This window comes from Pseudophryne corroboree, chromosome 5 (genome assembly GCF_028390025.1).
Source record: "Pseudophryne corroboree isolate aPseCor3 chromosome 5, aPseCor3.hap2, whole genome shotgun sequence".
Taxonomy (NCBI): Eukaryota; Metazoa; Chordata; class Amphibia; order Anura; family Myobatrachidae; genus Pseudophryne; species Pseudophryne corroboree.
Window position 1 is genome coordinate 552615155 of NC_086448.1, and position 23545 is coordinate 552638699.

Here is a 23545-nt window from a genome sequence, read left to right on the forward strand (position 1 = left end):
GTTTTTTATGTTTTTTTTTCTCCTTCTTTCATTTACAGCAGGGGTGGCCAACCTGTGGCTCTCGAGCCGCATGCGGCTCTTTTATCCGCCGCATGCGGCTCAGCCGGCTCCTGGCCACCGCTGCCCTGGCCCCCCCTTCCCCCGTGCTGCTCACCGCGCTGCTGCTGTCTGTGAGGGGAGAAGAGCGCAGCGTGCGCCTCTCCTGCCCCTCACTCTCCGGCGGCTGTGTCTCCCTTAAATTCAGCGCCGGTCCGTGAGCCAATCAGAGCTCTGATTGGCTCATGGACCGGCGCTGAATTGAAGAGAGACACAGCCGCCGGAGAGTGAGGGGCAGGAGAGGCGCACACTGTGCTCTCCTCCCCTCACAGACAGCAGCGCTGAGAGCAGCACAGAGGAAGGGGGGGAGAGTCATGTATATCTGGCACTGAGGGCATTGCTGGCACTGGGGTCATAGCTGGCACTGGGGAGCATATCTGGCACTGTGGGGACACTGGCATTGGGGGCACAGCTCGCACTGTGGGGACATATATATCTGGCACTGTGGGGACATGTATATCTGGCACTTGGGGGACATGTATATCTGGCACTGGGGGATATATCTGGCACTAGGGGCATATATATCTGGCACTGGGGGCATAGCTGGCACTGGGGGGGAAATATATATCTGGCACTGGGGGACATGTATATCTGGCACTGGGGACAGAGCTGGCACTGTGTGGGGACATGTATATCTGGCACTGGAGGCATATCTGGCACTGTGGGGACACTGCATTGGGGGAATAGCTGGCACTTTGGGTACATATATATCTGGCACTAGGGGCATAGCTCGCACTGTGGGGGCATATATATCTGGCACTGGGGGCATAGCTGGCACTGGGGGGAAATGTATATCTGGCACTGGGGGGAAATGTATATCTGGCACTGGGGGGACATGTATATCTGGCACTGGGGGGAAATGTATATCTGGCACTGGGGGGACATGTATATCTGGCACTGGGGGGTCATATGTATCTGACACTGTGGGGCATATATGTATGTGGCACTGTGGGGACATGTGTTTCTGGCAGTGTGGAGGCACCCATTTTTTTTTCCATTTTTATATGTATGTGGCACTGTACTGGGGCATTATATGTATTTGGCACTGTACAGCATGACTAAAAACGGAGTTATGACACAAAGTCATACTCCTACAAACGTCATAACGAAAGGTGTGCGCACAAAATGGGGTGTGGCTATGTGAAAACTAGGCCTCGCCCCCATTTTTGTGCGTGTATGATACTGGCTCTTGCCCTTGACTACAGATCTTTTCTGGCTCTTTGTCTCTGACTGGTTGGCCACCCCTGATTTCTCTGACGTCCTAGTGGATGCTGGGAACTCCGTAAGGACCATGGGGAATAGCGGCTCCGCAGGAGACTGGGCACATCTAAAGAAAGCTTTAGGATCACCTGGTGTGCACTGGCTCCTCCCCCTATGACCCTCCTCCAAGCCTCAGTTAGATTTCTGTGCCCGACGAGAAGGGTGCACACTAGGGGCTCTCCTGAGCTCTTTGTGAAAGTTTTAGTTTAGGTTTATTATTTTCAGTGAGACCTGCTGGCAACAGGCTCACTGCATCGAGGGACTAAGGGGAGAAGAAGCGAACTCACCTGCGTGCAGAGTGGATTGGGCTTCTTAGGCTACTGGACATTAGCTCCAGAGGGACGATCACAGGTTCAGCCTGGATGGGTCACCGGAGCCGCGCCGCCGTCCCCCTTACAGAGCCAGAAGAGCGAAGAGGTCCGGAAAAATCGGCGGCAGAAGACGATCCTGTCTTCAGATAAGGTAGCGCACAGCACCGCAGCTGTGCGCCATTGCTCTCAGCACACTTCACACTCCGGTCACTGAGGGTGCAGGGCGCTGGGGGGGGCAGCGCCCTGAGACGCAATAAATCGTTAAAAAAACCTTATATGGCTAAAATAAATGCATCACATATAACTCCTGGGCTATATGGATGCATTTAACCCCTGCCAAAACATACAGAAAAAGGATGATAAGGACGCAGAGAAAGGGGCGGAGCCTATCTCCTCAGCACACTGGCGCCATTTTCCCTCACAGCTCAGTTGGAGGGAAGCTCCCTGGCTCTCCCCTGCAGTCACTACACAAAGGGGTTAAAAAAGAGAGGGGGGCACAAATTAGGCGCAGTATATAACAATACAGCAGCTATAAAGGGAAAAACACTTATATAAGGTTATCCCTGTATATATATAGCGCTCTGGTGTGTGCTGGCAAACTCTCCCTCTGTCTCCCCAAAGGGCTAGTGGGGTCCTGTCCTCTATCAGAGCATTCCCTGTGTGTGTGCTGTGTGTCGGTACGTTGGTGTCGACATGTATGAGGAGAAAAATGATGAGGAGACGGAGTAGAGTGTCTGAAATTGTGTTGTCACCCCCTAGGGGGTCGACACCTGAGTGGATGTACTGTTGAAATTGCGTGACAGTGTCAGCTTTGTATAAAAGACAGTGGTTGACATGAGACAGCCGGCTACTCAGCTTGTGCATGTCCAGACGTCTCATACAGGGGCCCTAAAGCGCCCGTTACCTCAGATACAGACGCCGACAGGGGTACTGACTCCTGTGTCGACGGTGAAGAGACAACCGTGATTTCCAATAGGGCCACACATTGCATGATTGAGGCAATGGAAAAAGTTTACACTTTTCTGATAATATGAATACCACCAAAAAAAAAAAAAGGGGTATTATGTTTGGTGAGGAAAAACTTCCTGTAGTTTTCCTGAATCTGAGAAATAAAATGAGGTGTGTGATGATGCGTGGGTTTCCCCCCGATAACAATTGATATTTTCTAAAAAGTTATTGGCAGTATACCTTTTCCCGCCAGAGGTTAGGGTGCGTTGGGAAACACCCCCTAGGGTGGATAAAGCGCTCACACGCTTGTAAAAACAAGGGCTCTACCCTCTCCTGAGATGGCCGCCCTTAAGGATCCTGCTGATAGAAAGCAGGAGCGTATCCTAAAATGTATTTACACACATACTGGTGTTATACTGCGACCAGCAATCGCCTCAGCCTGGATGTGCAGTGCTGGGTTGGCGTGGTCGGATTCCCTGACTGGAAATATGATATCCTAGATAAGGACAGTATATTATTGCCTATAGAGCAATTAAAAAATGCATTTCTATATATGCAGGATGCACAGCGGAATATTTGCCGACTGGCATCAAGTATAAGTGCATTGTCCAATTATTCCAGTAAAGTGGTCAGGTGATGCGGATTCCAAACGGCATTTGGAAGTATTGCCTTAAAAGAGGGGATGTACCCCAGGTCGCCTCTCAAAATAAGACGCCGTATTATCAGGCGCAGTCCTGGTTGGCAAGCGGACAAAAGGGTTCCTCTTTTCTGCTCGTGACAGAGGGAGAGGAAAATGGCTGCAGAGATCAGCCAGTTCCAAGGAACAGAAACCCTTTTCCGCCGCTGCCAAGCCCTCAGTATGACGCTAGGGCTTTACAAATTCAGGCACGGTGGGGTCCCGTTCTCAATGAATTTCAGTGCGCAGTGGGCTCACTTGCAAGTAGACCCCTGGATCCTTCAGATAATATTTCAGGGGTACAAATTGGAATTCGAGACGTATTCCCCTCGCCGTTTCCAAAAGTCTGTTTTACCGTCGTCTCCCGCTGACAGGGAGGCAGTTTTGGAAGCCATTCACAAGCTGTATTCCCAGCAGGTGATAATCAAGGTACCCCTCCTGCAACAGGGAACGGGGTATTATTCCACACTATTGTGGTACCGAAGCCAGACGGCTCGGTGAGACCGATTTTAAAATCTAAAATCTTTGAACACTTGCATACAGAGGTTCAAATTCAAAATTGAGTCACTCAGAGCAGTGATTGCAAACCTGGAAGAAGGGGACTACATGATGTCTCGGGACATCAAGGAGGCTTACCTTCATGTCAAAATTTACCCTTCTCACCAAGGGTATTTCAGGTTATGGTACAGAACTGTATCAGTTCGGACGCTGCCGTAGGGATGGTCCACGGCACCCCGGGTCTTTACTGAAGTAATGACCGAAATGATGATATTCCTTCGAAGGAAGGGAATTTTAGTTATCCTTTACTTGGACGATTCCCTGATAAGGGTAAGATCCAGGGAACAGTTGGAGATCGGTGTAACACTATATCAGGTAGTGTTGCGGCAGCACGATTGGATTTTCAATATTCCAAAATCGCAGCTGGTTCCGACGACTTGTCTTCTGTTCCTAGGGATGATTCTGGACATAGTCCAGAAAGAAGGTGCTTCTCCCGGAGGAGAAAGCCAGGGAGTTATCCGAGCTAGTCAGGAACCTCCTAAAACCGAACCAAGTCTCAGTGCATCAATGCACAAGGGTTCTGGGTAAAAATGGTGGCTTCCTACGAAGCAATCCCATTCGGCAGATTCCACGCACAGTGGAACCTTCTGGACAAATGGTCCGGGTCGCATCTTCAGATGCTTCAGCGGATAACCCTGTCACCAGGGACAAGGGTATCCCTCCTGTGGTGGTTGCAGAGTGCTCATCTTCTAGAGGGCCGCAGATTCGGCATTCGGGACTGGGTCCTGGTGGCCACGGATGCCAGCCTGCGAGGCTGGGGAGCAGTCACACAGGGAAGGAATTTCCAGGGCTTATGGTCAAGCCTGGAGACATCTCTTCATATAAACATTCTGGAACTAAGGGCCATTTACAATGCCCTAAGTCAAGCGAAACCCCTGCTTCAGGGTCAGGCGGTATTGATCCAATCGGACAACATCACGTCAGTCGCCCACGTAAACAGACAGGGCGGCACGAGAAGCAGGGGGGCAATGGCAGAAGCTGCAAGGATTTTCGCTGGGCGGAAAATCATGTGATAGCTCTGTCAGCAGTGTTCATTCCGGGAGTGGACAACTGGGAAGCAGACTTCCTCAGCAGACACGACCTTCACCCGGGAGAGTGGGGACTTCACCCAGAAGTCTTCCACCTGATTGTAAACCGTTGGGAAAAACAAAAGGTGGACATAATGGCGTCCCGTCTAAACAAAAAACTAGACAGATATTGCGCCAGGTCAAGGGACCCTCAGGCAATAGCGGTGGACGCTCTGGTAACACCGTGGGTGTACCAGTCAGTGTATGTGTTCCCTCCTCTGCCCCTCATACCAAAAGTACTGAGAATCACAAGAAGGAGAGGAGTAAGAACTATACTCGTGGTTCCGGATTGGCCAAGAAGGACTTGGTATCCGGAACTTCAAGAGATGCTCACGGACGAACCGTGGCCTCTACCTCTAAGAAAGGACCTGCTCCAGCAAGGGCCTTGTCTGTTCCAAGACTTACCGCGGCTGCGTTTGACGGCATGGCGGTTGAACGCCGGATCCTGAAGATCCCTACCCTGGTCAAGGCCAGGAAAGACGTAACCGCAAAACATTATCACCGCATTTGGCGAAAATATGTTGCGTGGGGTGAGGCCAAGAAGGCCCCTACAGAGGAATTTCAACTGGGTCGTTTCCTCCATTTCCTGCAAACAGGACTGTCTATGGGCCTAAAATTAGGGTCCATTAAGGTTCAAATTTCGGCCCTGTCGATTTTCTTCCAAAAAGAACTGGCTTCAGTGCCTGAAGTTCAGACATTTGTAAAAGGGGTACTGCATATACAGTCTCCTTTTGTGCCTCCAGTGGCACCTTGGGGATCTCAATGTTGTGTTGAGTTTCCTAAAGTCACATTGGTTTGAACCACTCACCACTGTGGACTTAAAATATCTCACATGGAAGTGACGAGTTAGCCCTGGTTTCAGCCAGGCGGGTGTCAGAATTGGCGGCTTTATCATATAAAAGCCCTTACTTAATATTTCATTCTGAAAGGGCAGAATTGAGGACTCGTCCTCAAATTTTCTACCTAAGGTGGTTTCTGCATTTCACATGAACCAACCTATTGTGGTACCTGCGGCTACTAAGGACTTGGAGGATTCCAAGTTGCTTGACGTGGTCAGGACCCTGAAAATACATGTTTCCAGGACTGCTGGAGTCAGAAAATCTGACTCGCTGTTTATCCTGTATGCACCCAACAAACTGGGTGCTCCTGCTTCTAAGCAGACGATTGCTCGTTGGATTTGTAGTACAATTCAGCTTGCACATTCTGTGGCAGGCCTGCCACAGCCAAAAATCTTAAAATGCCCACTCCACAAGGAAGGTGGGCTCATCTTGGGCAGCTGCCCGAGGGGTCTCGGCTTTACAACTTTGCCGAGCAGTTACTTGGTCAGGAGCAAATACGTTTGTAAAATTCTACAAATTTGATATCTTGGCTGAGGAGGACCTGGAGTTCTCTCATTCGGTGCTGCAGAGTCATCCGCACTCTCCCGCCCGTTTGGGAGCTTTGGTATAATCCCCATGGTCCTTACGGAGTTCCCAGCATCCACTAGGACGTCAGAGAAAATAAGAATTTACTTACCGATAATTCTATTTCTCGTAGTCCGTAGTGGATGCTGGGCGCCCATCCCAAGTGCGGATTGTCTGCAATACTGGTACATAATTATTGTTACCAAAAAATTCGGGTTATTGTTGTAGTGAGCCATCTTTTCTAGAGGCTCCTCTATTATCATGCTGTTAACTGGGTTCAGATCACAAGTTGTACAGTGTGATTGGTGTGGCTGGTATGAGTCTTACCCGGGATTCAAAATCCTTCCTTATTGTGTACGCTCATCCGGGCACAGTATCCTAACTGAGGCTTGGAGGAGGGTCATAGGGGGAGGAGCCAGTGCACACCAGGTGATCCTAAAGCTTTCTTTAGATGTGCCCAGTCTCCTGCGGAGCCGCTATTCCCCATGGTCCTTACGGAGTTCCCAGCATCCACTACGGACTACGAGAAATAGAATTATCGGTAAGTAAATTCTTATTTTACAGCTTTAATTGTTGAAATTTTGTAGTCCTGTTCATGAAATGCGAGCTATGACATGGTTTTGGAGACAATTATGTGAAAGTTTTGTACAGGTTGAGTATCCCATATCCAAATATTCCGAAATACGGAATATTCCGAAATACGGACTTTTTTGAGTGAGACTGAGATAGTGAAACCTTTGTTTTTTGATGGCTCAGTGTACACAAACTTTGTTTAATACTCAAAGTTATTAAAAATATTGTATTAAATGAACTTCAGACTGTGTGTATAAGGTGTATATGACACATGAATGAATTCTGTGAATGTACACACACTTTGTTTAATGCACAAAGTTATAAAAAATATTGGCTAAAATGACCTTCAGGCTGTGTGTATAAGGTGTATATGAAACATAAATGCATTCTGTGCTTAGATTTAGGTCCCATCACCATAATATCTCGTTATGGTATGCAATTATTCCAAAATACAGAAAAATCCGATATCCAAAATTCCTCTGGTCCCAAGCATTTTGGATAAGGGATACTCAACCTGTACAACGTTTCACAAAATGCAGACTTGCATTTCTTTTTGTTGCACTCTTAATTATGTAAATCTATAATATGTTGCCTTACTTTTAGTCATCTTTTAAGCAAGATTATTACTTTTATCGGTCTTGATGTCACTGTGCATACTACACATATTGTATAGTATGCACTACATAACTGAACTAAATCTTACTATGGCTGTCTTTGCTGCATACTGTTCAATTGCTGACCTGCAATTCTGCACGTAGCCCCCCCGTGCTGGCAAACCTAATTTACCTATTTGGGCGCCCAAATTTTATTTTTCATGTAGTATCCAGCACTTTAGTCAGGTTTAGCCGTTTTATGTGGCTAAACCCGGTACTGCAGGGTTCGATCAGGTCGTTAAAAACAATACCAATTAAATAGCGCCCCCTGATCTCCTGGCACTTTAGATGGGAGATCGAGCGCGCATAAACAGTTGATTTGGGCCAAAAGATGGAGATGGACAGTTAAGGTAACTGAAGCTTCATAGGTGTGAATAACTGGCTTCTAAATTTCTAAGTATTGATTGGCTAGTTAATTTGAGAGACCACGGGAAATTTGGACATTAATTCTTTCCGATTGAACCTAAATTGCTGGGATGTTCAGCTTCTGTAGGCACTCATCAGGCTTAACATTAAAACCGCCTGCCTAATATTGTGTAGATCCCCCTCTGCCAAAACATCTCTGACCTATTGAGGCTTGGATGTATCAAGACCTCTGAAGGTGTCCTGTGGTATATGGCACCAATTGTTTTTCCAGCATATACCTCAGCTTTTGAACAGATTGAGATCTGGGAAATTTGTCAATACCTTAAAACAAAACAATACACTAAACTAGGCGCATCTCACTAAACAAATAGGGTATTCACCCCAAATGCTGCTACCCAACAATGTAGAGCTGAACACCCAATAAAAATGCAAATAGAAGAAGAAAATGAAGGAGGAGAGCAACATCTTGAACTCATGTCATGTTCTTCAAACCATTCATGAACATTTTTTGCAGTGTGGCAGGGTGCATTATTCTGCTGAAAAAGACCACTGCCATCACGTATTATGGTTTCCATGAAGGGTGTACTTGGTCTGCTACAATCTTTAGATAGGTGGTGGTAACAACCACATACTGTATATGCTAGGATTCTCGGCAAGAACATTGACTAGGACATCAGACAGCCTCTGCCAGCTTGCCTTCTTCACATAGTACTTTCTGGTGCTATCTCTTCCTGATTTAAACTATGCACACACATCCATATGATTTAAAAGATACAAGAAGTTTCAAAAGTGCGCCTGCTAAAAGTGTATGGTTAGTGACTGGTTTTTGCTGCACTATGAATAAATGATGTTTTATAATGTGATGCTGGCAATATATAATCAATCACAATAAACAGTATATATTAGAAAAAATGCGTGTTTTATTTTCTGCAGTGATAAGGTCTTCATCTGCTGTATGCAGAGAGGGGGGGGGGGACTGGGAAGGGGATGGGAACATTTTTTACTGCTTTGGATAAGGCAGTAACCTTCAATTGTTAAAATGACACCCTCAGATGGGTGTCCTAATGCTCCACTCCTATAGGTGGCGTCCCACCTAGGTAGTGGAATAATGTCCTAGATTGATATGTGGATAGTTCAGAGCCAATATAATGAAAATGTTGATAATTTGAAAGTCCTCTTAATGATGGAATCCAAGAGCTGAGGCGTGGGGTACCCCTAGGTGACCACTGGCAGTGCGGGGAGTGGGACAGAGTTAGTGCTCGAGGTAATAAGGACTCCGGACAAACCGTATCTCCTTTGTGTCCTGATCTTCCCTGATGTCGCTCTGGTGAGCGCACCGCGGTTCTCTAGACAACAGGGGATCGGTTATTTGTCTTGGAGAGAGAGAAGGGGAATGCTTCTAGCCCTAATAGGGCTATCCGCTTTGCCTTCTCCTCTCCTACAGAATCCCTTACCTGCTCGCTTCTGTTCTGTCTTTTTTCCCCTCCGCCAGCGGTCTTCTCCGATGTCTCTGCTTCAGTTGCGCCCGTCGTCCTCCCTCACTTCCGGGTTGTCCCGATCACGTTACCGCAGTGAGGTCTCGATGGTTCTCAGCTCTCTCTACGTACTTTCCTCCTGCTCTTACTCTTGGATATCTGGCTCTTTGTCTATCATCAGGCTCACGGATTTAAAAGATAACCTAATTCATCAGACAAGACCACCACATCCATTGCTCTAGTGTCCGGTTCTGATGCTCACATGGGCTTCCTAGGTGCTTTTGGTGGTGGACAGGGGTCCACATGTGCACTCTGACTTGGATAGGTTGGGTTTGAAATGCCCGCGTCGGGATGCTGGTGTTCAGAATACTGACCGCAGTATCCTGATGGTGAGAATTCCATCAGGGGCAAGGTAAGTATGCCTGCTCCCATAAACCTGACCCACTCCCCACAGTCTAAACTCAAGCCCCCCCCCCCCCCCCCCCCCTGCAGCCTAACCCACCCAGGGGTGCCTAACCCCCCCCCTCCCCCACAGCCTATACTTAACCCCCTTCCCCCCTTGCCGCAGCCTAACCCTAACCCTCCCCCTGCAGCGCCTAAGCCTAATAGGCACCCCCAGGGAAAATAAACTGTATTCTATGCACTTTTTGATTATGTACTAACATTTTTGAATAGCATTTACCATGCCTGTTTTGTTAACCTTTAAAAACTGGGAGTTATTTTGCCTCCCCCTGTATAACTGGCTACCTTAGTGTGTAATACCTCCATTCTTTTAAGTTGTCATTGCTCGTATAAATTACTTAAACTTCAAATAGGGAGGAGTTCAGCCTTTGTGTAATACAGGCATGTCCAAACTGCGGCCCTCCAGCTGTTGTGAAATTACATATCCCAGCATGCCCTGACACAGTTTTGCTGTCAGAGAATGCGAAAGCTGTGTCAGGGCATGCTGGGATGTGTAGTTTCTTAACAGCTGGAGGGCCGCAGTTTGGACATGCCTGGTGTAATACAATGTAACACTGCATAATCTAAATTACATACACTACAACATTTTAAAAGTTGTGGCTAACATTATAAGAGATTCCTTTTCCCACCACTGGAAAATGCTACTTGGCTGTAGTTTACATACACATAACTGTAGAATTAAATGTTAATTAGTTGCAGAAAGAAGTCTCTTAATTGTCATACATTTGCTGTGTTGTATAGGTGTGTTTGGTAACTGCTTTCCCTACTTGTTTTCGTACAGAGCATCCGGATCAGGCTGATTTGTGGCTGCTGAACAGCTGCACAGTGAAGAGCCCAGCTGAGGACCACTTCAGAAACTCCATTAAGTAAGTACTAATTTTTATGCAAGTTTAATGTTGTTCCCCCTCTTCTGGTAAGCCTAACGGAGTCTTAGGCTGACAAACATTGTTTGATCTTTTCAGTACCTAATCATGGCAAAATCTGGCCATTGGTCACTCATGTCAAATGGGCAGATCTGACAGGGCATTGTTGATGTGGTGACCTAACAACATATGTAGTCAGATGCGGTCATTGTCAGACCACACTTATCAACCTGGCTAGCATCTGACTGACTCTGACCAGTTGTTGATGTTACCATTTATTCCCCAGTACTGTGAGGCAGCAGTGCTAATGTATAAAATGCAATGTGGGATGGACAGCACTCCTGGACTGAAAAAATTATCCTTAAAGAGGCTTATTTAATGTTATGTATCATACATAACCATAATGTAACATATTCGCCATATGGGAGGAGGAAGAACCTTATGGTACAGTATTTCACACAGTTTTATTTCCGCACCAATAAAAAACATAGTTGCCTGCACATAGGAAAAAATAAAATATAAGGTAACTTATCAGAAAGAAATAGTACTTGTTCTCTATGCCATAATGTAGTCAAGGTTGAAGATTGCCCCCTTTACGCTTTGTGTGATTGTTAAACCCTGGATTTCATGAGGAAATAGGTATATAAATATGTTTGATTTTGGTACCATATTGTATAACGCATTAGTAATAATAATAATAATAATAATAGTAGTATTGTTTAATATCTGAGTTTATAGTTATTGTATGATAACACCACAGATTTTAAATTACTGTATGTGAATCAGGTAATTCAGAGGGAATTAGTACAGTACATTTAGGCCTAGGCAGATTTGTATCAGTTTTGGAGATCTTCAAACTGAAATTCTCAAGCCTGCAAATTTCTACTGAATTCTGAACCAAACTTGCTTTTTTGTATAAAGACCTTTTTAGATGGTTAAAACTGAGTTCACACAAAATGTTATCATATATCACAAAATACTATATGTGCTCTAGCTTAAATGGCTATATTTTTCTAATCTAATTTGTCATGCTGTCTTTTTAGTGGTTTAAATGCTAACATATTGCATGCAAATTGGCTTGAAAGTAGAAGCCATTGTAATTTCGAATGTTGACATAACCACTTTGGTTGGTATTCCGATTTAATTGTTTTTTTTTGCGTCTGCCACTAGATGGTGCCCGACGTCGGCAATTCAGTTCTGTCGTTTGCGCAGCTAGCAGCCACAGAGGACACTTTTTTTTTCTCACAGCCTCCTGAGGTGCAAGCAAAAATGTGTGCACAATCGGAACTTTGGGCCCGTTAGGACGGCCAAAGTAGGAGTTTAGGTGGGCTATGCCATTTTAGACTGCTGAACTCAGTCTGTTTGGATATGGGTGTGCACCCAAATACCAATTGAATAGTGACAATTGTTTAGTCATCTAAACAGTTCCATTTAGATGGTATTTTTAGACACCCAAAACAATTGAATCGACCCTAGTGTATCCCATTTTTTCCATACGCATCTTGATGTATCCAAACATATTGAAAAAGCATTCATTGACCTTCAAATGTTAGTCACAAATATGACAAAAGCTTTTGCACTTTCACTTTTGGGTTTCCTAGTGATGAAATACACAACACCAATGACTACTTGTTAAAGACCAGGTGTACTTACTGCTTTGGGATCTCTCTTTACAAATGTAGCAAAGTAAATTGTGTGCTTTTGCCTTACCACAGTTCTTCTGTTGTCCTTAGGATTGAAAGATTTTTTAGTATTATTCTGCTCAATTATCAAAAGCCAGGAGAGAATTCTCTCCTATTTGGACAAAATTGCTAAAGTCCAAAGTTTGCTTTATTGTACCCTTCTTTCTTGTGGATTGTTTTTTGATTAGGGGCCCTAGGGCCTTCAGTTCAGCAGAAGATGCTTACACTGTTTTGGCCCAATCTGATCTTCGTAGTATATCTTTAGTTTGGAAATAACTGCAACGGTGCCTTGATTAGTCTCGTATATATTTAAAATGAAGATTAGTGAGATAGCCGCAGAGTCATGCCTTGAATGATATTTATTTAGCTACAGTGGCTATTCATACACTATCATAATGTAATGTCACCAGAGTGACTGCATTAATTTATGTTTCTCTGACGTCCTAGTGGATGCTGGGGACTCCGTCAGGACCATGGGGATTAGCGGCTCCGCAGGAGACAGGGCACAAAAATAAAGCTTTAGGATCAGGTGGTGTGCACTGGCTCCTCCCCCTATGACCCTCCTCCAAGCCTCAGTTAGGTTTTTGTGCCCGTCCGAGCAGGGTGCAATCTAGGTGGCTCTCCTAAAGAGCTGCTTAGAAAAAGTTTTTAGGTTTTTTATTTTACAGTGAGTCCTGCTGGCAACAGGCTCACTGCAACGAGGGACTTAGGGGAGAAGAAGTGAACTCACCTGCGTGCAGGATGGATTGGCTTCTTAGGCTACTGGACACCATTAGCTCCAGAGGGATCGAACACAGGCCCAGCCATGGAGTCCGGTCCCGAAGCCGCGCCGCCGACCCCCTTGCAGATGCCGAAAAGTGAAGAGGTCCAGAAACCGGCGGCAGAAGACTTTTCAGTCTTCATGAGGTAGCGCACAGCACTGCAGCTGTGCGCCATTGTTGTCACACACTTCACACCAGCGGTCACGGAGGGTGCAGGGCGCTGCGGGGGGCGCCCTGGGCAGCAATGAGAATACCTTGTTCTGGCTAAAAAATACATCACATATAGCCCCTGGGGCTATATGGATGTATTTAACCCCTGCCAGGTCTCACAAACACCGGAGAAGAGCCCGCCGAAATAGGGGGCGGGGCCTATCTCCTCAGCACACAGCGCCATTTTCCTGCTCAGCTCCGCTGCGAGGAAGGCTCCCAGGACTCTCCCCTGCACTGCACTACAGAAACAGGGTAAAACAGAGAGGGGGGGGCACTTTTTTGGCGTTTTTTGATATATTAAGCTGCTATAAGGGAGACAACACTTCTATAGGGTTGTTCCTATATATTTATAGCGCTTGGGTGTGTGCTGGCAAACTCTCCCTCTGTCTCCCCAAAGGGCTAGTGGGGTCCTGTCTTCGATAAGAGCATTCCCTGTGTGTCTGCTGTGTGTCGGTACGTGTGTGTCGACATGTATGAGGACGATGTTGGTGTGGAGGCGGAGCAATTGCCGGTAATGGTGATGTCACCCCCTAGGGAGTCGACACCGGAATGGATGGCTTTGTTTATGGAATTACGTGATAATGTCAGCACATTACAAAAATCAGTTGACGACATGAGACGGCCGGCAAACCAGTTAGTACCTGTCCAGGCGTCTCAGACACCGTCAGGGGCTGTAAAACGCCCTTTACCTCAGTCGGTCGACACAGACCCAGACACGGACACCGAATCTAGTGTCGACGGTGAAGAAACAAACGTATTTTCCAGTAGGGCCACACGTTATATGATCACGGCAATGAAGGAGGCTTTGCATATCTCTGATACTGCATGTACCACAAAAAGAGGTATTATGTGGGGTCTGAAAAAACTACCTGTAGTTTTTCCTGAATCAGACGAATTGAATGAAGTGTGTGATGAAGCGTGGGTTAACCCCGATAGAAAACTGCTAATTTCAAAGATATTGGCATTATATCCTTTCCCGCCAGAGGTTAGGGCGCGCTGGGAAACACCCCCTAGGGTGGATAAGGCGCTCACACGCTTATCAAAACAAGTGGCGTTACCGTCTCCTGAAACGGCCGCCCTCAAGGATCCAGCGGATAGGAGGCTGGAAACTACCCTGAAAAGTATATACACTCATACTGGTGTTATACTGCGACCAGCCATCGCCTCTGCATGGATGTGCAGTGCTGGGGTGGTTTGGTCGGATTCCCTGACTGAAAATATTGATACCCTAGATAGGGACAGTATTTTATTGACTTTAGAGCAATTAAAGGATGCTTTTCTTTATATGCGAGATGCTCAGAGGGATATTTGCACTCTGGCATCGAGAGTAAGTGCGATGTCCATATCTGCCAGAAGAAGTTTATGGACGCGACAATGGTCAGGTGATGCGGATTCCAAACGGCATATGGAAGTATTGCCGTATAAGGGGGAGGAATTATTTGGGGTCGGTCTATCGGATTTGGTGGCCACGGCAACAGCCGGGAAATCCACCTTTTTACCTCAGGTCCCCTCCCAACAGAAAAAGACACCGTCTTTTCAGCCGCAGTCCTTTCGTTCCTATAGGAACAAGCGGGCGAAAGGACAGTCATATTTGCCCCGAGGCAAAGGAAAGGGTAAGAGAGTGCACCAAGCAGCTTCTTCCCAGGAGCAGAAGCCCCCCCCCCGGCTTCTGCAAAGCCCTCAGCATGACGTTGGGGCTTTACAAGCGGACTCAGGGGCGGTGGGCGGTCGACTCAAGAATTTCAGCGCACAGTGGGCTCACTCACAGGTGGACCCCTGGATCCTGCAGATAGTATCTCAGGTTGGAATTCGAGAAGTCTCCCCCTCGCCGGTTCCTAAAGTCTGCTCTGCCAACGTCTCCCTCAGACAGGGCGACGGTATTGGAAGCCATTCACAAGCTGTATTCTCAGCAGGTGATAGTCAAGGTACCCCTCCTACAACAGGGAAAGGGGTATTATTCCACACTATTTGTGGTACCGAAGCCGGACGGCTCGGTAAGACCTATTCTAAATCTGAAATCTTTGAACCTGTACATACAAAAATTCAAGTTCAAGATGGAGTCACTCAGAGCAGTGATAGCGAATCTGGAAGAAGGGGACTTTATGGTGTCCCTGGACATCAAGGATGCTTACCTGCATGTCCCAATTTGCCCTTCACATCAAGGGTACCTCAGGTTCGTGGTGCAAAACTGTCATCAGTTTCAGACGCTGCCGTTTGGATTGTCCACGGCACCTCGGGTCTTTACCAAGGTAATGGCCGAAATGATGTTTCTTCTGCGAAGAAAAGGCGTATTAATTATCCCTTACTTGGACGATCTCCTGATAAGGGCAAGGTCCAGGGAACAGCTGGGGGACGTAGTAGCACTAACCCAAGTAGTGCTGCAACAGCACGGGTGGATTCTGAATTTTCCAAAATCTCAATTGACCCCGACGACACGTCTGCTGTTCCTGGGAATGATTCTGGACACGGTTCAGAAAAAGGGGTTTCTTCCGGAGGAGAAAGCCAGGGAGTTATCCGAACTTGTCAGGAACCTCCTAAAACCACGGAAAGTGTCTGTGCATCAATGCACACGAGTCCTGGGAAAGATGGTGGCTTCTTACGAAGCGATTCCATTCGGCAGATTCCACGCACGAACTTTTCAGTGGGATCTGCTGGACAAATGGTCCGGATCGCATCTGCAGATGCATCAGCGGATAACCTTATCGCCACGGACAAGGGTGTCTCTTCTGTGGTGGTTGCAGAGTGCTCATCTGTTAGAGGGCCGCAGATTCGGCATACAGGACTGGGTCCTGGTGACCACGGATGCCAGTCTGAGAGGCTGGGGAGCGGTCACACAGGGAAGAAACTTCCAGGGAGTATGGTCAAGCCTGGAGATGTCTCTTCACATAAATATACTGGAGCTAAGAGCGATTTACAATGCTCTAAGTCTGGCAAAACCCCTGCTTCAGGGTCAGCCGGTGTTGATCCAGTCGGACAACATCACGGCAGTCGCCCACGTAAACAGACAGGGCGGCACAAGAAGCAGGAGAGCAATGGCAGAAGCTGCAAGGATTCTTCGCTGGGCGGAAGATCATGTGATAGCACTGTCAGCAGTGTTCATTCCGGGAGTGGACAACTGGGAAGCAGACTTCCTCAGCAGACACGATCTACACCCGGGAGAGTGGGGACTTCATCCAGAAGTCTTCCACATGATTGTGAACCGTTGGGAAAAACCAAAGGTGGATATGATGGCGTCTCGCCTCAACAAAAAACTGGACAGGTATTGCGCCAGGTCAAGAGACCCTCAGGCAATAGCTGTGGACGCTCTGGTAACACCGTGGGTGTTCCAGTCAGTGTATGTGTTTCCTCCTCTGCCTCTCATACCAAAAGTACTGAGAATTATACGGCAAAGGGGAGTAAGAACGATACTCGTGGCTCCGGATTGGCCAAGAAGAACTTGGTACCCGGAACTTCAGGAGATGCTCACGGAAGATCCGTGGCCTCTACCTCAAAGACGGGACCTGCTTCAGCAGGGACCGTGTCTATTCCAAGACTTACCGCGGCTGCGTTTGACGGCATGGCGGTTGAACGCCGAATTCTAAGGGAAAAAGGCATTCCGGAAGAGGTCATTCCTACACTGGTAAAAGCCAGGAAGGAGGTGACTGCACAACATTATCACCGCATTTGGAGAAAATATGTTGCGTGGTGTGAGGCCAGGAAGGCCCCCACGGAGGAATTTCAATTGGGTCGATACCTACATTTCCTGCAAACAGGATTGTCTATGGGCCTCAAATTGGGGTCCATTAAGGTTCAAATTTCGGCCCTGTCGATTTTCTTCCAGAAAGAATTGGCTTCAGTTCCTGAAGTCCAGACTTTTGTAAAAGGAGTACTACATATACAGCCCCCGGTTGTGCCCCCAGTGGCTCCGTGGGACCTTAATGTAGTTTTGGATTTTCTAAAATCCCATTGGTTTGAGCCACTCAAATCGGTGGATTTGAAATATCTTACATGGAAAGTAACCATGCTACTGGCCCTGGCTTCAGCCAGGAGAGTGTCAGAATTGGCGGCTTTATCGTATAAAAGCCCATATCTGATTTTCCATTCGGACAGGGCAGAACTGCGGACGCGTCCTCAGTTTCTGCCTAAGGTGGTGTCAGCGTTTCACCTGAACCAGCCTATTGTGGTGCCTGCGGCTACTAGCGATTTGGAGGATTCCAAGTTGCTGGACGTTGTCAGGGCATTGAAAATATATATTTCAAGGACGGCTGGAGTCAGAAAATCTGACTCGCTGTTTATACTGTATGCACCCAACAAGCTGGGTGCTCCTGCTTCTAAGCAGACGATTGCTCGTTGGATTTGTAGCACAATTCAACTTGCACATTCTGTGGCAGGCCTGCCACAGCCTAAATCTGTCAAGGCCCATTCCACAAGGAAGGTGGGCTCATCCTGGGCGGCTGCCCGAGGGGTCTCGGCATTACAACTCTGCCGAGCAGCTACGTGGTCGGGGGAGAACACGTTTGTAAAATTCTACAAATTTGATACCCTGGCTAAAGAGGACCTGGAGTTCTCTCATTCGGTGCTGCAGAGTCATCCGCACTCTCCCGCCCGTTTGGGAGCTTTGGTATAATCCCCATGGTCCTGACGGAGTCCCCAGCATCCACTAGGACGTCAGAGAAAATAAGATTTTACTTACCGATAAATCTATTTCTCGTAGTCCGTAGTGGATGCTGGGCGCCCATCCCAAGTGCGGATTGTCTGCAATACTTGTACATAGTTATTGTTACAAAAAAATCGGGTTGTTATTGTTGTGAGCCGTCTGTTCAGAGGCTCCTACGTTTGTCATACTGTTAACTGGGTTCAGATCACAAGTTGTACGGTGTGATTGGTGTGGCTGGTATGAGTCTTACCCGGGATTCAAAATCCTTCCTTATTGTGTACGCTCGTCCGGGCACAGTATCCTAACTGAGGCTTGGAGGAGGGTCATAGGGGGAGGAGCCAGTGCACACCACCTGATCCTAAAGCTTTATTTTTGTGCCCTGTCTCCTGCGGAGCCGCTAATCCCCATGGTCCTGACGGAGTCCCCAGCATCCACTACGGACTACGAGAAATAGATTTATCGGTAAGTAAAATCTTATTTTTCTTTTCTTCACCTGACCTGTTTAGGGGTGTCGTTGTCATTTGTGTTAAATTCTGTTTCATGGATCGCATTAATGCTCCTAAGAGCTTAGTTTGGTGCAGTTATCTAACTGTCATATGTTACTCTGGAAGTCTGCAAAATAGTATTTTTTTGTTAGTGGAGGTCTTCTTATTTATTTTCTTATCTCCTCCAAATCCAATAATTGTTATAATTTTTTTTGTTTTGTTTTAGAGTATGTGGTCCCTGGCTCTCTATATTCCTCTCTCTTTTTGCAATTGTATAAATGTATCCTCTTGTTGCTAGCCATCTTGGCATTAGGTATTTGTCATTTATCTAGGTCCCTTTGTGGTGCACACGGGCCCCTGGGTCCAGATGGGGCCCACACCACACACACGGCACCCATTTCTTCTATACTTACCTTTCTGGTGTCCGTGCGTGGGCCCCCTCCTCTCCCGTCACTGTAGCTGGCAGCAGCGCTGTTAGTGCTCTCTCTGAGCACTAGAGACTCTGGCACAGTGCCAGAGTCTACAGCGCATGCACAGGTCTCCGGAAAAATGGCCGCAGCAGCTTTTTTTCGGAGACTTGCTTATGCGATATAGACTGACACTGTGCTAGAGTCTCTAGTGCTCAAACAGAGCGTTAACAGCACTGCTGCCGGCTCCGGGACGGGAGTGGGGGGGGGGGGCACACCTGGAGACTGCACAAGGGTCCCCTCCTCTCTAGATATGCCCCTGCCTGGAATGTTGTTGACATAAATTCACCCATTAAACTGATTTTTATCTCTCTTAAAAAGTTACATTGTGATGTCTCATTGTTGCAAGAGACTCATCTGATCCACAAAGAAGTTGAGAATCTGAATAGGTCTGTTTTGTGTACTCTTATGCAAGCTATAATTCAAAGGCTAGAGAGGTGGTCATGCTTGTTGCAATATACGATTTACTCTGTGACTGAGCTGGAGAGGGGGGGTGTTTTGTAATAATTGATGTGACTAATACCCCTTTCACACCACCAGCTATGAACACGGGTTATTGGCACATGAGCGCGCATAACCCGTGTTCATGTGCGGTCTGAAAGGAGCTAGGGGAAAAACACCGCCTCAGGCGTTGTGAAAGGGGTATTATTGAAGGTTCCGTAAGTATTTTGGAATCTATGTACTCCCCATATTTATAGTAAGAAGTTATGTTAATTGCTTTTGAAATTATATATATATATATATATATATATAGATATATATATAGATATATATAGATATATATAGATATAGAGAGAGAGATATAGATATATATATATATATATATATATATATATATATATATATATATATAGATTCTGATTTGATAGTAGGGGTAACTTTAATATTACAGCTTCCACAACCATGTATAGACAGTCTTGTTACAGTACACTCATTCTCGTTCATATTTTATGCGTCTCCCTTTTCAATCACAAGAATTCTGTTTAGCTGATGTATGGAGGATGTACATCCCACTGAAAAATAATATACTTGTCTTTCTGCTGCTTATGGCACAGGTTGACACATTATCTAGGATAGATTACTTGCTGGTATCAGATTCTCTTCTTCCTAATGTGAGTAATGCTGAGATCGAACCTATTGTTTTATATGTGCTATATAAAACTATAAATCTTCTCAAGGTTGCTATAAAATGTGGCGCTTTCCGTCATATTTATCTATTTCTCGTGAATTTTGTAATATGTTTTTGTTTATTTGAGATGACTTTATGCTGATCAACCTGGAGCATATTACTGACCCTATGCTTTTTTGGCACACTTCTAAAACTGTTCTCTGCAGTACAATTCTATCTCTTGTGAAACATTATAATAAGTCTTTTCAGCACTGTATAAGTTATCCCAAGTGGCTCTCTCCGCAGCGTACCTGGCTGAAAAGTCTTTACAGTTTATTGTTGACTTAATCACCAGATTTGGTTCTTTTGCCGGATGGGGTGGTATTAAATTTTTTCACTAGATGATGAGTACCCAGCCAATCCAGTGGGCGGCGGGACCCTGCATCAGCAAGTGCATAGACACTTGCGATGCAGGGGTTGGCGGAGCAACACGGGATGTCATTCTAAAAACAGCTGCATGGTGTTGATGCATCATCTCCACAACACAGGCAACTCTTTACCTGGCGATGTCGGGCTCTGGAATGTGCATGGAAGATCTCGTGTGAGTAGCGAAATCTTGTGCATGCCCAGTGAGCCGGCTGGGGGAGCAACATAGCGCATCAGCACTAGGCTGATGCCCTGTGGGGGATCTGGCAGAGATCGCTGGAGGGGGGAGTTTTTAATCCCTCTCTTTGCCAGCCTCGATGTTCTTACATCTTGGCGCTAGTGCTTCCTGCTTTGCCTGGTAAAGAGGTGAACCTGGAAGACCAATACCGGGTTCATACATCTGCCCCACAGTGTCTTGTGTCTGTTTCTATTTTCCAAATCTTCACGTTTTCCTTGGAACGCAGCAATACTGTAGTTGATTAGTGTTTGCAGACTGTGGCTGTCATCTCAGAAAGCTCATCTTCCAAGGAGGGTATCCTCTGCTCCGCTTCTCTAAGACATTGAGAGCATTACAGCATATGAGCAAGTCAACAGAGTCATTTAGTTCCTTCAGACCTGGCAACCTTTTATCTAGAAGCGGGGAGATGATACAGTATCTGAAATCTGCCAGGTTGGTAATCTAGAAGACTGAGGGAAATCAGAAGTAGGAAGTTTTTTGCCTTAACTGTATGACCTCCCCTAGGATCTCTTTGAGTGAAACAGGCACATTGTTACAGGAAAATTAAGAGGCAGCTCACTTGGTAAATAAGTCACTGCCACTGTTACTTTTCTGCCCCTGAGGTGGGGTGTGGAGGTGAAAGTGTTCTGGATGGAGTATAAGGAACATCTTTACGCAGGTAGGATGCTGGCAGATTCCGTACGCAAACTTGTGATTGGCTGCTGTGAACAGGTCCTGGCACAAACGTGGCACCTGGGTCCACTGACCTCACTGGCAGAATGGTCCAAGGCATCCAATGGTAGGAAGATGATGATAAGTTCCTTTCAGGTTGGGCGGGCTGGAGGCATAGAGGCTACCTGCCAGGTTGGTAAGTGAAGTGTGGAATGGAGAGCAGTGCTGAGCAACCAGTACCAGGGAGAGCTGCAGCAGTGTACACACTTCTGGGGAAGGTAGAAGATGCAGGGAGCTGGAGTTAAGCTGGTGACCCTGATGTTATGGGGTCATTCCATGTGGAGACCTGGATGAGCTCAATGAAAAGCTGCCAATTTAATGTTACATAGTTGCTTCTTGGTATGTATGTGTGTGTGTGTATATATATATATATATATATATATATATATATATATATATATATATTTATTGGATTTAAATGACATTAATTCTGTAATTTGGGTGCTTGTCCAAAGTGCTGCTTTTCGAATTTTATAAATCACTCTATAAACCACTCTTGCTTCTTTAAATCGCTTATATTACATGAAATGGTTCTGTTTAGATGATATTCCATTGGAATGAGCTGTTCAAAATCAAGTGTACTAGCACCCTTAGTCTATATACTTCTGAAAGAGCCTAATAAAAAATCAAGTTTCTCTATGATATGGTCAAGGGCTTTTATGTTTTTATTTTCCCATTAAATATGTAACATTCCCATGTAGAAGTAGAGGAGATGGACAGTTAAAGTACACCTTAAAGAGTCACTTATATTCAGTGGAATAGTATAGACAGTGTCCTTGCATTTGATCAATGCATGTTTTTCACAACAAAGTTTAAATTTGATGGAAAGAAATAATCCTTTCTTCCATTAAAACCTACGTGGAGTGGCAGCCTATGAGATCTTTACCAAAGCAAGCCTTCAAAGGTCTCTCATTGGTATACATTTTTAGCCTTGTATCCCCAGTAGCTTTTAGCTTCAATATTAGAAAATGGAAAATTATTAAAGCTCTTAAGATATGTGCCATTGTGTTGTTTGTAAGTGCTCACATGAAGTGCCGGCCTCTTCTGTACACACTCATTTTATGGAGTACTGTCCAGCTGGTAAGGTTTTGAAAGACTGGGAGCAAGTATTGCTGTGTACATTAGTGTTGATATAATAGCGGAGAACTCACCGTTCCCGGCTGCATCTTTTATCTGTCTCACAATAGAAAGACCTTGCTGAATAACTTACAGCTATTTGCCAAAATGCATTTTCAAGTAGGAGACATTTTTTATTTATTTATTTTCTTCTTTTTTGGTCACTTGCCTTTCCCATCATAATTGGATTTTTTCTTTTCCTGCAATTCACTAGTTTTGTAAATGTTTCTCTTCTAAGATTTGTTATCTTTAAACTACGCTTCCACAATATGTGACTTTTAAGTTTATATAGAACTCTAATATATAGGGATATGCTGAGACTTTAGCAACCTGTATTTTGCCAGCTGCTGTGGAGCAGTCTCTACTAGGGAGGCCAATCCCGGGCCATTTTTTCAATCCCGGGTATCAGGATTGAAAAATGGTCTATCCCGGGATTGGCTTTTCCCTTTGTGTCCGCCCCTGTCGCCCCGCCCTGCACACATAACTCACCATACGACAGGGGCGGGAGGGTGGGAACATCCTTCTGTCTCTGCAGCGGGTGCCGGGGGACGGGTGACTGCGCAGCGTGACCTGTGACTGCACGTCATGCTGCGCAGGGGGAGCAAGGGAGGAGGGAGCCGCTCAGCATCTGAGCATCCTGAGGACGCTCAGCGCTGCCCGGCTTTAAAAAAACAAACGCCCGCATGATCCCTCAACCCCCGGGATTGGAGTTTCCAATCCCAGGATTGAATCCCGGACGTTATTTGGCCTAAATCTCGGAATCCCACCGATCCCGGGATTGGCCACCCTAGTCTCTACCTGTACTCTTTCATGTTTTTTATAATTTATCTCTTTAAAAGACATAAGCGCTCAGACCCCTGAAGCTAACGTGAACTTCAATGTGTTACTAATCCAGGATCAGAAGTTACCATAATTGGTATCTGTGTCATATAAAGTATGTATTGTCAATTCATCATGAAGTTGCTATTGGTGCCCTAAACCATAAACGTAAGAG

General features: G+C 46.1%; 1 protein-coding gene across 2 annotated transcripts in view; it reads left to right on the forward strand.

The window, feature by feature from the left end:
• CDKAL1 (CDK5 regulatory subunit associated protein 1 like 1) overlaps positions 1–23545 on the forward strand; it is a 1663077-nt gene that overhangs the window by 264329 nt on the left and 1375203 nt on the right. For both annotated transcript variants that reach the window (XM_063923244.1, XM_063923245.1), the window contains exon 5: positions 10630–10714. In XM_063923244.1, the coding sequence (XP_063779314.1) occupies positions 10630–10714 (85 nt within the window). The remainder of the gene's footprint in view (positions 1–10629; positions 10715–23545) is intronic.